At 37.4% G+C, this 14,820-nt stretch overlaps 2 protein-coding genes across 2 annotated transcripts; one reads left to right on the top strand and one right to left on the bottom strand.

Annotated features, from left to right (window-relative positions):
• The first annotated feature begins 237 nt into the window (after positions 1-237).
• On the top strand, positions 238-2,916 carry LOC140164341 (uncharacterized). The gene is made up of 3 exons (XM_072187613.1): positions 238-521; positions 1,188-1,566; positions 1,688-2,916. Exons 1-3 carry the CDS (start codon positions 392-394, stop codon positions 2,088-2,090), a joined length of 912 nt encoding a protein of 303 aa, XP_072043714.1. The 5' UTR covers positions 238-391; the 3' UTR covers positions 2,091-2,916.
• Positions 2,917-5,006: 2,090 nt separating this feature from the next.
• Positions 5,007-9,501, bottom strand: LOC140163929 (uncharacterized). The gene is made up of 3 exons (XM_072187232.1): positions 9,257-9,501; positions 8,281-8,656; positions 5,007-6,388 (listed from the first exon to the last, which is right to left on the bottom strand). Exons 1-3 carry the CDS (start codon positions 9,390-9,392, stop codon positions 5,995-5,997), a joined length of 906 nt encoding a protein of 301 aa, XP_072043333.1. The 5' UTR covers positions 9,393-9,501; the 3' UTR covers positions 5,007-5,994.
• Between the last annotated feature and the right edge of the window lie 5,319 nt (positions 9,502-14,820).

Below are 14,820 nucleotides of genomic sequence, written 5' to 3'. Positions count from 1 at the left end.
ATGCTACAAAACAATAAATTCTCATTTTTTCAACCATTATCGCGATCACATTTCTTACTTAGTAAAACACATTAAAGCAGAGAACCGTAAATTCCAATAGCAATTCAGACATCCAATAGTACCTCAAATAAGAAACTGTCTTTTTTTCTCTTTAAGATTTTGATCTTCTTCCATTAAGTTATAAAAACTATAGAAATACTTTTTTCACGCATGACCGCCATTTTCAGGACGAGATTTTAGTTGACCTTTCAGACAACAAGTTGTTAAAAAATGAACCTGAATTTCGAGGACCGATGCGATTCTTATTATCGGTAAAGTAAAGCAGGTATATTCTAGTGGCAGATACAAGTTGAACTTGAAGTAATTATTTCATGTGCAAGTTACGAGGAACATGGATCTACGACTACCGACGAAGACACAGCCGTGTTATAAGTGGATAGTGATCACGCTATCACTTACGACGTTTGTACTTTTCGGTGTAACTTTGTTTTTCAATTTCATTGCGAACGCTGCAAATAATGGTGAGTGTGTTATTATGTAGGCTTGTTTATATGCATTAACTTTAGCAGGTTATGTTCATTCATGAAGTCAACAGGCCTGGTCGTTTAGATTTTTTTAATTAAAGGCGAGTGGTTAATCACTCGCTAGCACGAAGCTAAGCGAGTGGTCGAATTTTCACAAATACCACTTATTTGGGTATAATAATAAAGTAGAGCTTCGGTCTTAATGCGGTATTTATGTATTTATGTTGAAATGCGCGCGAAGCGCACTCAAATTTGTGACTTTCTCCGCTTGGAGAGGGCACAGACTCGATTTAATGCTGAATTGGCTGATTCGATGGCTGATTTTGGGAGATTCACAGCGAGTGATATTTAGTGTCTATAGCGAGTGGATCATCGGTCATGTTTATTTGGACAGAATGTGCGCGAAGCGGGCAAACATTTTGATTGTCAACTGGCAAACTAATACTTTAATAGTCACAAGATCTTGATATATTTATCACCCTAATAGTTTTGGTGAAAAAGATTATGACCCCAGTATATTCATGACTCACCCTACCGAAGAAATATATAGCATTTTAGTATGTCAAAGCCATCACTTTCAGTCTTATTACAGAATAAGTTACTTTGCATTTTGACAAACTGAAGGCGACCTCATTATTATTTTTGTTTTGTTTTGTTTAATAGGTTTGTTCAAGAATGGCATGAGCGCTGTGTCAGACGAGTTTCCACTTGACATAACCCCTGCTGACTTCACATTTATAATATGGGGCCTTATATACATATGGCAAGCCGCATGGATCATATATGTCCTTACATCACTCTGCCGACGAAACCAATATGGCGCTGTATTTACCAACCCACCTATTGTGACGCCATTTTTCCTCATGTCTTTCTGTCTCCATTTGTGGTTTAACATCATGTGGCTATTTCTTTTTGATAGAAAATTAATAGTCTGGTCATTCATCTGCGCATTCCTCATGTACTTCACATTGGAATTTCCAGTTTTGATGTCGCATTATGTGGCGGTGCATAAGTATGGCAAGCAGCTGAAGAAAGATCATAAGTAAGTGAATTGAATATTTATCATTTACATTATTAGCTATTTTTTAGTAATTTTGGACATCAATTACCAAATGCCAAAGTTATAGTATTGTTCTCTTTATTCTATCCATGTTTTAATACAGGGCAGACAGGTTTGCCATACGTATTTTGATTCAGAATGGACTCGTCTTATACCGTACATGGCTTATTGTCGCCACGACGCTCAACTTTTGCTACATACCTACCTACGAAGGGAATGTCGCCAGATCCACATCCAGTACCATCGGACTCGTGATCATCGCTGTCTTCGTAATTCTAGATTTCGTCGTTGGTACAACTATTTGGGATAAATACCACCGTTACACATTCTCTAATTGGGGTGTATATATTTGGGCACTCATTGGGATTCTGGTTGGGAATTGGGATGCAAGCAATCGTAATTCTATTATTACCTTGGTACTTTTGTTTGTGTGTATCATATTTGTTGCTGTTAAGATTCCACTGACCAAATGGCGACACCGTAACAAGCCACTCTACGTCGGGTAAATGTACGAGTGGTCATTCTACAAGACCTTATTAATCTACTAATAATAAACAAGTGAGAAAGAAAATTACCATTTTACAAAATAATTTTGCGAGCCTACAGCCAAAACTGGTTTTGAAGTCCACTTTAAGGGGATTTGGATTTGGATATTAGCATAAACTTAAAGACGGTCACAGTTCAATTCAAATTTATTTGTTTTCATCTCAATTCACATACAAGATAAAGAATACATTATGATAGTAATAGATAAACCATAAGAACATGAAGAAGTGAAGAGATGTGGATGCCGCAAAGACGCAAAGCTTGTGGCACACAATCTGAACAAAATGGAAAATTTACACTACAATACTATAAATATACAATGATGAGCTCATGAAATAAGAAATGAAAAAAAAAACTGTCTTTGTCGGATCCCTATTAAAATTGTTCGTTGTATTCTAAACACCCCACCCCACATAAAAGAAGGATTGGAACAGGCTACAGATACACGTGACTGGTATTAATTTTACAATACGTAATATATAGATACAAAATTATTTTTTTTCTTCAATAAAACAATAAGTTGAACAAATTATAATTAGTTGAAGAGATTGAAATGTGTTCATCCTATCAACCCAGAGAACTAAGTATAATACCTTTCAAAAACAATTAGTTACTCAACAAGTTAACTAAGTGACCAATCAAATAATGAGCAATACATATGAACTAAACAACAGTTGCAAGTTCTAAAACCACATTTGTTATTATTTATTTAGATTTGTTAAAAGTATTAAGACTTTCATTTATATTACTTCGTAAATTAAAGCATTTTGGGTTCAGAAGGTTTAAAAGTTATTTGTCAAATACTTATATAGGAAATAGTTTTTTTTATCATAATTCTAATAGTTCAGAACTTGGGAAAATAAGGTGTGGCTTTTCTCAAAGGTCCATATTGGGCCATTGTTATCATTTTCTATTTTCTATACATTTTAGATTTCGTAGTTCTTGCGGATGGTTACTTTACTGTTTCCACGTAAAAATATAAATTCCAGAATGAATCTGAAAATTTCCACGCTAAGCTCTCAGTGAACAGGTACATCAGTGATGTACCACTTTTTGGCTTCTACCTTTAAAAGTATGTTAGCTACATTGATACCTGTAAAAATGCAATGGGTGTAGTACCCCCTTAAAATAAATAATTTGAAATTATTATTATTATTTGGAATTATTGTATATAAATGAATGGTATGGAATGACAATATGTATAAGCAATTAACATTTAATATAAAATAAAATAGTATTTTCTACGAAAAGATATCAAATCAGATAAGTGTATAAATGTGTTAAGGGATCTGGAATGAGCGTTTTAAGCGTTTCGACAGTGTATTTTATGGGACATGAGAGCACATCAGCCATATCGAATTGCATTCTGAATACGAAGAATGTCTTTCTGATATCAAATAATTTTCATTTTTTGAAATTCACGATATAATACAAATTTTATGACAAATTATTACAATTTTATATTTTTCACATTTTTGATATATAACACTTCTCGAAGTAAATTTTATAAATCTAATGATATATTCTTAAAGTGTATGTAGCTGTGAAGAAAAGCCGACGATCAATTGAAAATTTTGACCTTTCATATTGAAGATATGGATTTTTTTCCCAAAAAGACTTAATTTTTTTGGTGTTTTGGGAAAAAAATCCATATCTTCAATACGAAATGTCAAAATTTTCAATTGATCAACGGCTTTTCATCCCACCTACATACACTTTAAGTATAAATCATCAGATTCATATAGTTTATTTCGAGTACTGTTAAATATCAAAAATATCAATTTTTAATGATTTGCCATAAAATGTGTATTACATTGCGAATTTCAAAAAATCAAAATTATTTGATATCAGAAGGACATTCTTCTTATTCAGAATGCAATTCGATATGTCTGATGTGCTCTAATGTCCCACAATAAATACTGTCCAAACGTTCATACCCCATCCCTTAATAACACTTTGAAAAAAGTCAAGACTGATATTTCTAAGCATTGGGTACTTTTTTACGCTACGTTTAAGTAAAATAATATTTTCTACGAAAAGATATCGAATCAGATAAGTGTATAAATGTGTTGGCTTCTATAAAATAAGTCAAGACAGATATTTCTAAACATTGAGTACCTTTTCACGCTACTATTACCCGTCAAAGGGCTATCAGTTTTATAAGATGTATATAAATAAGCCCAATCGACATTGGGAGTTTGCAATGCACTGTGGGGCAGTTTTTGCAGTTTTGGGACCCTTTGCCCTCTGGAAAAAATCAGAAAAAATGGATTTTGTGCGTACTGAAATGTTTTACAAGAATGAAAACAAACACAAAAAATATTATTATTGAATAAATTAATTATTTAAATATTTTTAATGATATCATTATGACAATAATAATTAAATTAATAATAATTACAGCAATTTCCCCAATATGTCAGAGGTCAAAGTGTCACAAAATAACCGGAAGTTACAATGGCGACTGGTAGACTATACTGACTGTATCAAAATGACTTTCTCCATCCAGTAGTTTATTAATAAAGTCTTCTCATTTCAAGAGGATCCAATGGTGCGCTTGGAATTTCAAAAATACCAAAAATAAAATAATAATAATAATAATAAACCGGATACATACCGGGATGTAGAATAATTCATTTTAGCCTGTATTGTCGAGTACGTATTTTACGTGTTCATAAATGAAGAAGATATAATAAAGCAGTGGAGTAGACAGCTACTTGACGCAAAGGGTTGAGGGATACATTTATATACAAAGCGCGAAAACTTTTACAAACATTTCATCAGCCTGCTCCGCTAATTGCCTTAGTCAAAATGTGGTTGAAGCATGCATCAGTTACGTAATCACTTTAATTATTTCGGATAATATTCCCTTCATTTATATTATTATCATTTGTTCTTGTGCACAGATTGGTGAATAAATATGTTTAAATGCATGCTTGAACCATATTTTGTACTTTGTTCTCAAAATTACAAAAAATTGACTTAGGCAAAAAGTGTAGCAGGCCGACGATTTAACAAGACGTATACCCATATGGGTCGGAATACCGAACAGTTCGATGACACCGGTCATTTAGATGACTCGGTCCGGTTCTTTCTTTTTATTCAACGTCGAATAAGCCCTTTCACAATTTCGGAAATGTCGGACTGCGCATGCGCTACATTTCTTGCTTGGGAGATATACATTAAGGACTTCCTACAGTATTTCAATGCGGATGAATTTGTACTTTGTAAGATACATTTCTTACATGCGTTTTCATGAGTCTTCTGAACACTTGCATAATAAGGAAACAAGAAACTGTATGTAAACAGTGGTAAAATCACGGGGGAATCCCTTTTAGGCGCCGTTCATCACACGCATCGTCAGTGGAGGAGACACAAGATGTTGATGCGCAGTTCATGCGCTGTGCTTTATTCCCGAAATTGCGAAAGGGCAGATAATTGATGCACCAAGTATTCGTTATTCAATCTATTCCCAGTCTATATCCAATACCTATATCCTATACCTTCTAAACAATGTTTGTTGACATAAAATCGATCATAATATTATATTGTCACCAAATATTCAACGACAAATATATTTAGATTTTTCGTCCACAAACATTCGTTAAAAGATGTATTGAATTAGATTGTGAGTTGAATACTTGTTGCATTGAATGTACAACGTCGAAATATATGGAGTATGAACTGGCCGTTTTAGTAACAGGGTGACGAACCATGTCGCCTCACAACTACATAATATCTGGATTGGTCAACGATTAGGTTTGGTATTTTGGCTGTTTCAGAATTACGTATTGGTTAATTACAATTTTCTGATTACATGTTTGTTTTGTACAATGTGTCAACTCATCTATAGCCTACTAAAGACTAAAGAGGTGATGTGCGACATCTTATAACACTCAAAACAATTTTAGTTATCAAAAACACAGTAGCTAATGCCAACAACACAGCACTAAAGATGGAATTCACTTTCTCTGGATCCCAGTTTCCATCAATACTGGCGCTTAATGCCCAAATCACCACAGGCCAAACGCTGAATGTATAACGCAAATATTTCTCCCATATGAAATTTTCCAAGACGAAATAGGCTAGAACCTCGCATGTAAGGATCGCGAGACTGATTGTGCTTGCTGTTGGTTGAGGCGCACCCGCAGTGTATGTTACGACGACACCCAGGTTTATTAGGGTCGCTATGGTAATCCATGTCCCGTGTAAAGCGACGCCATTTTGAATGATAACACGGTTCAGAACAAGACTCACTCTGTGAATTACAAAAAAAATTGAAAAATATTAGGTTTATAAACCGTACGCATGAATACTTAGTTGACATTGTTTTTACATACAGTGACCACCCTCAAACCCAACACACATCCACACAATCTACACCCGAGTTGTAACACCGAAACAACACACATTGTTTCTCTACTCAAAGTTGTTTATCAACTTTTCATACACTCTTAGAACCACATAGCCAATCAGAAAAGCCGTTAGAAAAATACACTTAATCGCTATTGGGGTCTTACATGTAAACAGACAACACGTGCGTTCCCAACGCGCCAGCGAGGTGAAAACACCAAATACTGCGTATTTTCTCCTCGGTTTTGTCATCTTTCGCATGTATGAGCTTCTACAAAATAATTGAACTGTATACTGGTTACATTTTGTTTCAGTTTGTTTTTTATACTACAAAATACAGAAGATACGGAAAAACCGCGATGTTATTTGAAAATCAATCTTTGTTTTGTTTTACAATTTTGTTTACTTTGTATGGCGTGACGAACTAAACACGTATTGCAAGCTGGCAAATTCGCGCAGGACGCCTAGCGTCACGCAAAGTTGATCTCGCGCGCCGGCGCGGTATTTGCGTTTGGGTGCGGATGACTCGAATGCTTGACCCAATATGGATCGATCGGTCACGTCTGGAAAAAGGTCTATAATTGTGCACGGGCACCACATTGCGCGTAGTGCTTTCGCACGCGTTCGCATCGCGTATGATTTATTCATTTTCTTTGTGGGCCGGTTTGATGCATTTATATTTACTCGTATTTTCCAACATTTTGAGTGACAATTTTGTTATAAAAATAGCAATATCGTGTATGAAATAAATTAATAAATGCGAATTACGTGTTGCTCGAGAAATTGTAAAAAATAATACTAAGATGTTGCTGCGTCTAATGCACTCCCCCTTCGGGGCTCGTGCATTAGACGCAGCAACATGTCAGTACGCGTGTATTACACAATTTCACTCTCAACAAGTAATACGCAATTACTAACTTGTAATTTTATAACAAATAAGTAGATCCTGGTCATTTCATTGAGCATTCATTTTTTTCCATGTGTTCATTATGCCCATAGAGGTATGCTGGAAATGATTTTCAGCAAAATTTGAGTGGATGACCACTGACCAACCAACCCATTTTGTTGATGTGGTTGGAATGACATATATGTGAGTAGTCAAACCTAACTGATGTTTTAAAAGCAAAGTCATCGAGTCCCAAAGCCAATATAACTTATTTTCATCATACCTGAAGTTGATGGTGTGGCAAAATGTCTGACATTGGTTTTCAGGGGGGTCAAAATGTACAAAAAAAGGTACAAAAAATGTACAATTGGAGTTTTGCATGGTTAATATCTCAGCTAAAAGTATTCTAATAGGCTCAATATGACATAAGGGTAATGTCCTACCAAAGGGCTCTGACTGGCAAAAAAATGGACAAAAAATTATTTTTACTTTTGGAGTTCTGACCCCCCGAAGTTGGTCCTGGATGGACGAAGTTGCATTTTGAGGGCCCTATATCTTTTAAAGTACATTTATGGACCTCCAAACATCGTCTTTCGCGTTGCGACACACTTTTTACGCTGACCCCCTGAAATTTCAAATTGATGCCACGGGAAAACGAAATGGAGTATGAAGCTCAAATTTTCAGGATGTTACTTTCTCATCAATATCTACCACCACACAGAAAAAGAAAAAAAATTGAAGAGGTGCTGCGGTGCACATCCCTGGAGTTGACATGAAATGGCTCTGGTTGATTGTTGGTCACATGTCATTCAATAAATAAACCAAACAAAATATGCTTCCGCCACAACTGACGATATATATTGTGATGTTTGTAAAAATTAAGCACTACTAGGACTATATGAATAATTTACCTGTGATTTTCCTGCATGTATTTCAAATGACGATCTAATCTTCGGTGATGATCAAACAACATCGCATAAAGCAAAACATCATAGGCCAAAAACACAGCCAAAGCCCATGGCATGTATTGTCGATCCCAGAGAAACAACCATGCGATGTTAAACCCCATGTCCAAGATATAAAAAATCAAAAACAGCCTGCTGATTATGGGTGGGTTGAGATAGACTGGTCCAGATTGGTTCTTAATACAGATTGATATCAGGATTAGGATAATCCCTATGATTAGCCAGGTGTAGATTATCCCCCATATAGAGAAGGCCCACCCATTTGGCGTTATCTCCAGGTAATAGGCATCTGAGATGTCACCCGTATCATTCTTGAACCAACCTGACAGGAAATAAGAAATAAGATTAAGACAAGTTTAGTGTAAACGAGGTATTGTTGGTCGAAGCAGCCAAAAATAGATTTTCATCATCTAAATCAATGTATTATTGAAAAATAACATAATGATTTTGATGTTTTGCGAAAGTTCATTCTACAAATCATACACTTTGAAAACTTGCTTGATTTATTGTTGTAAATGAGTCTTTTGTGTTGATTTGCAATGGAACGTATAACAGCTGTTGTTCAATCATAGTATGATATTGAGCCACATTTCAGAAAAACTTATTTGGTGGTTTAACAGTGAATAGGAATGGCATGCTGATGAACTATAATCTTCAAATGATTAAGTTTCATGTTCGAAGACCATTCAAACATGTATCCCTTTTGGACGTTTTTGACACCCACCGTGATTTTTACATTGTTTAAAATTACGTCAGTCATTCCTTACACTATGTGTGGCTCACGCAAGCAATACGTATGTCCTTACACTACAATTTCTACCACAAAACGTCTTTGATTTCTGTAAATAATTTGTTATGATGATAATGTGAACCCCCGGCCTTAAATATTGTACGAAAATACAGGAAGTAACCTTAAACTTACCTATATCAGTCCCTGCGCCCGCTAAAGCATTAATGCCCATAGCAAACGCGAATACAACAGTTAAAATTACAGATAAGATGATGTACCCGCTATCATGCTGTTTCCCCTCATGTCTTGCGATTTCAGAATCCATCATTGAGTCTTTTGACTGTACGATCGGATACAACACGTATTATATTATAGTTTTTGCTATAACATGACTTGTAAGCTCCTCAGCTCTCTTGTATAATAATGGTGCGAGTTATACAGAGTGTGGTCCGTTCTGCGTCAATAGTTTTTTTATGCAACCTCGGACGATTCCTGTTAAGGTGACACTGGACATCCATTGTTGCAGCTGACCGATTGATACGCCTCCTGCACATAATTAGCTATAATTATGCACTAACGATCCGAAAAAAGTGAAAAAAAAACAACAACAAAAAAACCCCAAAATCCCATAATATGATAATAATAAAAATACCACTGATAGTAATAATAATATAATACTAATACTACTAAATACTACTACTAATAATATTAATAATACTAAAAATACTACTAATAATATTAATAATACTAAAAATACTACTAATAATATTAATAATACTAAAAATGCTAAAGATACTACTAATAATATTAAAAATACTAAAATACTAAATAACAATACTACTAATAATATTAATAATATTAATAATATTAATAATACTAAAAATACTAAAATACTACTACTACTACTAACAATAATAATACTACAAAACCACCACCACTAAAACCATACTAATAATACATACTAAAACACCATACTAACCAAAACACTACTAATAATATTACTACTACTACTACTACTACCACATCCATACATACTACATCAACACTACTACACCACACTCACATACACCAACAACACACACATCACAACATCACATCACAACAACAACATCCACAACACCACAATCATCACACCACACATCACACCACACCACCAACAACAACAACACCACACCACCACACTCACAACACCACACCACAACCACCACCACCACCACCAACCACCACCACCACCACCACCACCACCACCACCACACCACAACAACCACCACCACCACCACCACCACAACACACCACCACCACCACCACCACCCACCAACAACCACCAACAACAACAACACCACCACCACACCACAACACCACAACACCACAACAACACCAACACACCACCACCACCACCACCACCACCACAACCACCACCACCACCACCACCCACCACCACCACCACCACCACCACCACCACCACCACACCACCACCACCACCACCACCACCACCACCACCACCACCACCACCACAACCACCACCACCACCACCACCACCACCACCACCACTACCACCCCACCACCACCACCACCACCACCACACCACCACACTGGACCACCACCACCACCACCACCACCTCACCACCACCACACTGGACTGGCACCACTGGACACCACCACCACTGGACTGGACTGGACTGGACTGGACTGGACCACCAGGACTGGACTGGACTGGACTGGACTGGACTGGACTGGACTGGACTGGACTGGACTGGACCACCACCACCACCACCACCACACCACCACACCAACACCACCACCACCACCCACCACCACCATCACACCACCACCACCACCACCACAGGCACCACTGACCACCACCACCACCACCACCACCACCACCACCACCACCACTGGGCCACCACTGAACTGGACTGGACTGGACTGGACTGGACTGGACCACTGGACTGGACTGGACTGGACTGGACTGGACTGGACTGGACTGGACCACCACCACTGGACTGGACTGGACTGGACTGGACTGGACTCACTGGCTCTACATACATCATCATACTACTACACCACATACATACTACATACTACACTACTACTACCACTACCACTACTACTACCACTACCACTCCTACCACTCCTTACCACTACAACAACAACTACTCCTACTACCACTCCCCCTACCACCACTACTACTACTACTACTACTACTACTACTACCATGGACCACTACTACTACTACTACTACTACTACTACTACTACTACTACTACTACTACTACTACTACTACTACTACTACTACTACTACTACTACTACTACTACTACTACTACTACTACTACTACTACTATACCTCCTCTACTTTTATCTTTAAATGCTCTTTCCAATAATTATGAGCCCGGGGGTAGATTTACGCACGGCCCTCCAAAAATCGCTTGCCCCACCTCTCGGCCCGCCAAAAAATAATAAATGATAATAATATTAAAATAATTAAAGATAAAATACTCCGCGCTACCTTAAGCTTGCCTCTTATACAAAAATGTTAGGGCTTTCACCCCGCGCTTGTTATATACCTACAGTCTCTGTATCGGTTTGGAATATTTGTATTGATTGTAATGCTACTGTGTAAAATGATTGCAACAAGAGGAAAGGGAAAGAGTCTGAAAGTTAGATCTAAGTTCTGTTTGTTTGTTTGTTTACATTGTGCTGGTATTATTGACTGTGCTAGAAAAGAAAATACGCCGTGTGTACTTGACCAGCCGGCTGACTGTGATTACAACATAATCAGGTGCACCTTGATAGCGCTTTTATACCAAGAATTCCAGGATCTGTGCTTAAAGCCTTAATGTACGATCTTTTTTCAGAATACCTTTATTTTTTTCAAAACCAATTTTTTCGCATATTTGTAATACTTACCCATGTTCCAACTTAAATCTATGAGCAAACTGACAAATTCGCTCTATTTGTAGTAATTAGTGATTATGATAATATCGACTCGCAAATCGTAGTCTCCTACGCAGCCAGTTATGGAGGGAGCGTAACCAAACTGGCTGAGTAGGAGACTAACTCTGACGCCGCACTCGCCGTCCTAATCCAATAGTGCGAGATGTTTCGAGTGATAGAGGTGACGTTTATGATGTTGTTTCTTTGCAAATTCCCAATGTTTTTCGCGTCCAAATGTATTGGGAACTTTCATAATGATTGCATATTATCATTTTGAATGAAAAAAAGAAAACTCTAAAAATTTAAAAAGATTGTAAGGCTTTAATGTAAATTCTTAAAGCTAAGGTTCCTTCTACAGTCTATGGTCTAACATCGTTGGCCAGGCCAACTGACCAGGTTTGTTGTGCATTAACTAAATACCAACAATTACTTAAGGGGATCCCAATTTGCAAATCTTAAATGATTTGCAAATCTTAAACCATATTTTCCAGAAAATTGTGTTTTTGGCACTTATATGGAGGTGAAAAAGCAAATTTTCTCTACCATGCTTTTTGTTCCACTCAAATCGGGCATTGGGTTGAAAGTTATCGTCAATTTTAGTTCGCCAATTTACGCAAATGCAAGTCTAAAAACAATAACAAAACAAAGAAAATAAGATCTTGTAATTTCTTTTGTTTTTTATTGTTTTTTAACCGGCTATATTTAACATTTTCTCCTTTAAAATTCAATAACTCTTCCAAGGAACACATTACAGGCCTAGAAACAGTGTCAACATTTAAATAAATTCAAGTACCTTAAGACCTATCAGTATGCAAAATTGTATTGATGCATGAAATAATAATCCCAATAATAATGAATAATATTCCCAGAGAAAGTAGTAGGAGGCTATAATCCGGACATGTTCTTCTGGTAACCATACTGCAGTGCGTAACAGAGATATTTTGTGGCGGTACGATATGTTTTGATTTTCGCACCTCAAAATGACACTGGAAGAAGTGTTAAAATCTCAAAAAAGGGCTCTGTAAAGCAGTATGCAGACTTTTTATTAGACGTACAATATTGTATGTAACATATCTACGTTATTTTGCCATTCTATTTCCAGTAATGTTTAAGTTCTAACGAATGTTTGATGACATAAAATCGATAATATACGAGGGGGTATCAAAAAGTTTTAGAAATCGCACAGACGTGAAAGAGCTATATCAATGAAATTTTGTCAGTGCAATCACTGGTCCTTATGTACACTATGATGCAAAAATGGTCTCATAAGTATGTTTACCTTTTTTTACAGGAGCTAGATGTCACTACCTGCCTATGTAACCGCATAACCAGCAAAATGGAGAAAATTAAGGCATGCAGCATGATTAAGTTCCATTTTAAGGGCTACAGTGCCCAGAAAATCTGTGATGAAATAAAAATTCCTTTTCCAAAAAGTGACAGTGACATATCACAATCACCACCGAAGATAACTTTCATTTCATCATCAATTTTCTAGGCACTGCAACCCTTCAAAAGCAGGATCTTAATAATGCTGCTTGCCTTAATTTTCTCAATCTTGCAGTTTATGCGCAGTAACTGGGGCAGCGGGTTATTGGCATCTAGTGCCACCTGTAAAAAAAGTAAACATATCTATGAGACCATTTTTGAACCATAATGTACATAAGGACCAGTGATTGCGCTGACAAAATTTCATTGATATAGGTCTTTCACTTCTGGGCGATTTCTAAAACTTTTTGATACCCCTCGTATTTATTTATTTGTAATTAATATTCCATGATTCATCGCTTTAATATTGATTGTTGCATAACTTGAAAACTTGATTGATTGATTGATTGATACTAATTGATAGCCATTTCACATATTCCTAGTTTCTATGGAGCGTAGAAGGGGAGGCAGTGCCTAGCACTGTGGCCGAGGAGCTGAAAGTTATCCTTACCAGCACCTTTTGGTGCTGGGTTTCCCATGGGTGCTCCATCTGTCCGGTCAGGTCTGAAAACCTGTTACTGGAAACCTGTATCCAGTCCAACCTGTTCAGGGTCGAGCTGTCGGCGACTGAACCGATTCCCCCACCAGTTTCCTTGGATACTAATAAATAAATAATAAATTTTGGATTTATAAAGCGCCTTTCTCCAGATCTTAGAGGACTCAAAGCGCTGTAATTTCGATGCAATGGTGAATCATCACAATCAGATCGCATCAACTAGGTTGCTGCCGAACGGCGCACACCTATCTGCATTTAGATTGTAACATCCACCAATTATCTGTGCAGCTCCCCAAATTCCGGTGAGGAATTACTGGTGAGGAGGGTGGCTGGATACCCTGTTGAAATGAAATACACGATTCATCTTAAGGGCGTCGGCTCTGGAAAGCCAACGGTGGCCATTCAGCAAGTCCATTAATGCAGAAGGACCCGCCGCCCACCCACTGCATTTACCTTTGGCCAAGATAGTTTGAGAGGTCGTAATCAATGTAGAAACCCGGCATCCAATTGTGGGACCCGTAGGTCAGACGATGCGTCCGCAATGGCTACTGGGGGAGATAAGGAGCATGTTGACCCGACTAGGCACAGCTGTAATGACGCAGAGTGTATTGCCGACAATCCTGAGCGTGAAAGGAGGAGTGTTCAAGGTATGACTGCTGGGAAGCTAGAGATCATTACAAACAGAATGGATGGATGAGCAGCACATTTGCTGGGTATCTCAGAAACGTGGTGGCTCAACCAAGGGCGTTTTACTACAGACAACGGATACACAGTGATATATTCAGGCAACGATGATGGAAAGCGGGTGTTGGTTTCAACTTGGATAGGAATACAGCTAG

Source organism: Amphiura filiformis, chromosome 11 (assembly GCF_039555335.1).
Source record: "Amphiura filiformis chromosome 11, Afil_fr2py, whole genome shotgun sequence".
In the NCBI taxonomy this organism is placed as follows: domain Eukaryota; kingdom Metazoa; phylum Echinodermata; class Ophiuroidea; order Amphilepidida; family Amphiuridae; genus Amphiura; species Amphiura filiformis.
Note: the sequence above shows the minus strand (reverse complement) of the source record. Positions and strands in the feature narration are given on the sequence as shown.

Excerpts from the sequence above, each read along its gene's own strand:
- LOC140164341 (XM_072187613.1), top strand. The coding sequence starts at position 392 with ATGGATCTACGACTACCGACGAAGACACAGCCGTGTTATAAGTGGATA. Across the intron at positions 522-1,187 it reads TGCGAACGCTGCAAATAATG|GTTTGTTCAAGAATGGCATG; the intron begins GTGAGTGTGTTA and ends TTTGTTTAATAG. Across the intron at positions 1,567-1,687 it reads CAGCTGAAGAAAGATCATAA|GGCAGACAGGTTTGCCATAC; the intron begins GTAAGTGAATTG and ends GTTTTAATACAG.
- LOC140163929 (XM_072187232.1), bottom strand. The coding sequence starts at position 9,392 with ATGATGGATTCTGAAATCGCAAGACATGAGGGGAAACAGCATGATAGC. Across the intron at positions 8,657-9,256 it reads GGGCGCAGGGACTGATATAG|GTTGGTTCAAGAATGATACG; the intron begins GTAAGTTTAAGG and ends ATTTCCTGTCAG. Across the intron at positions 6,389-8,280 it reads TACATGCAGGAAAATCACAG|AGTGAGTCTTGTTCTGAACC; the intron begins GTAAATTATTCA and ends TGTAATTCACAG.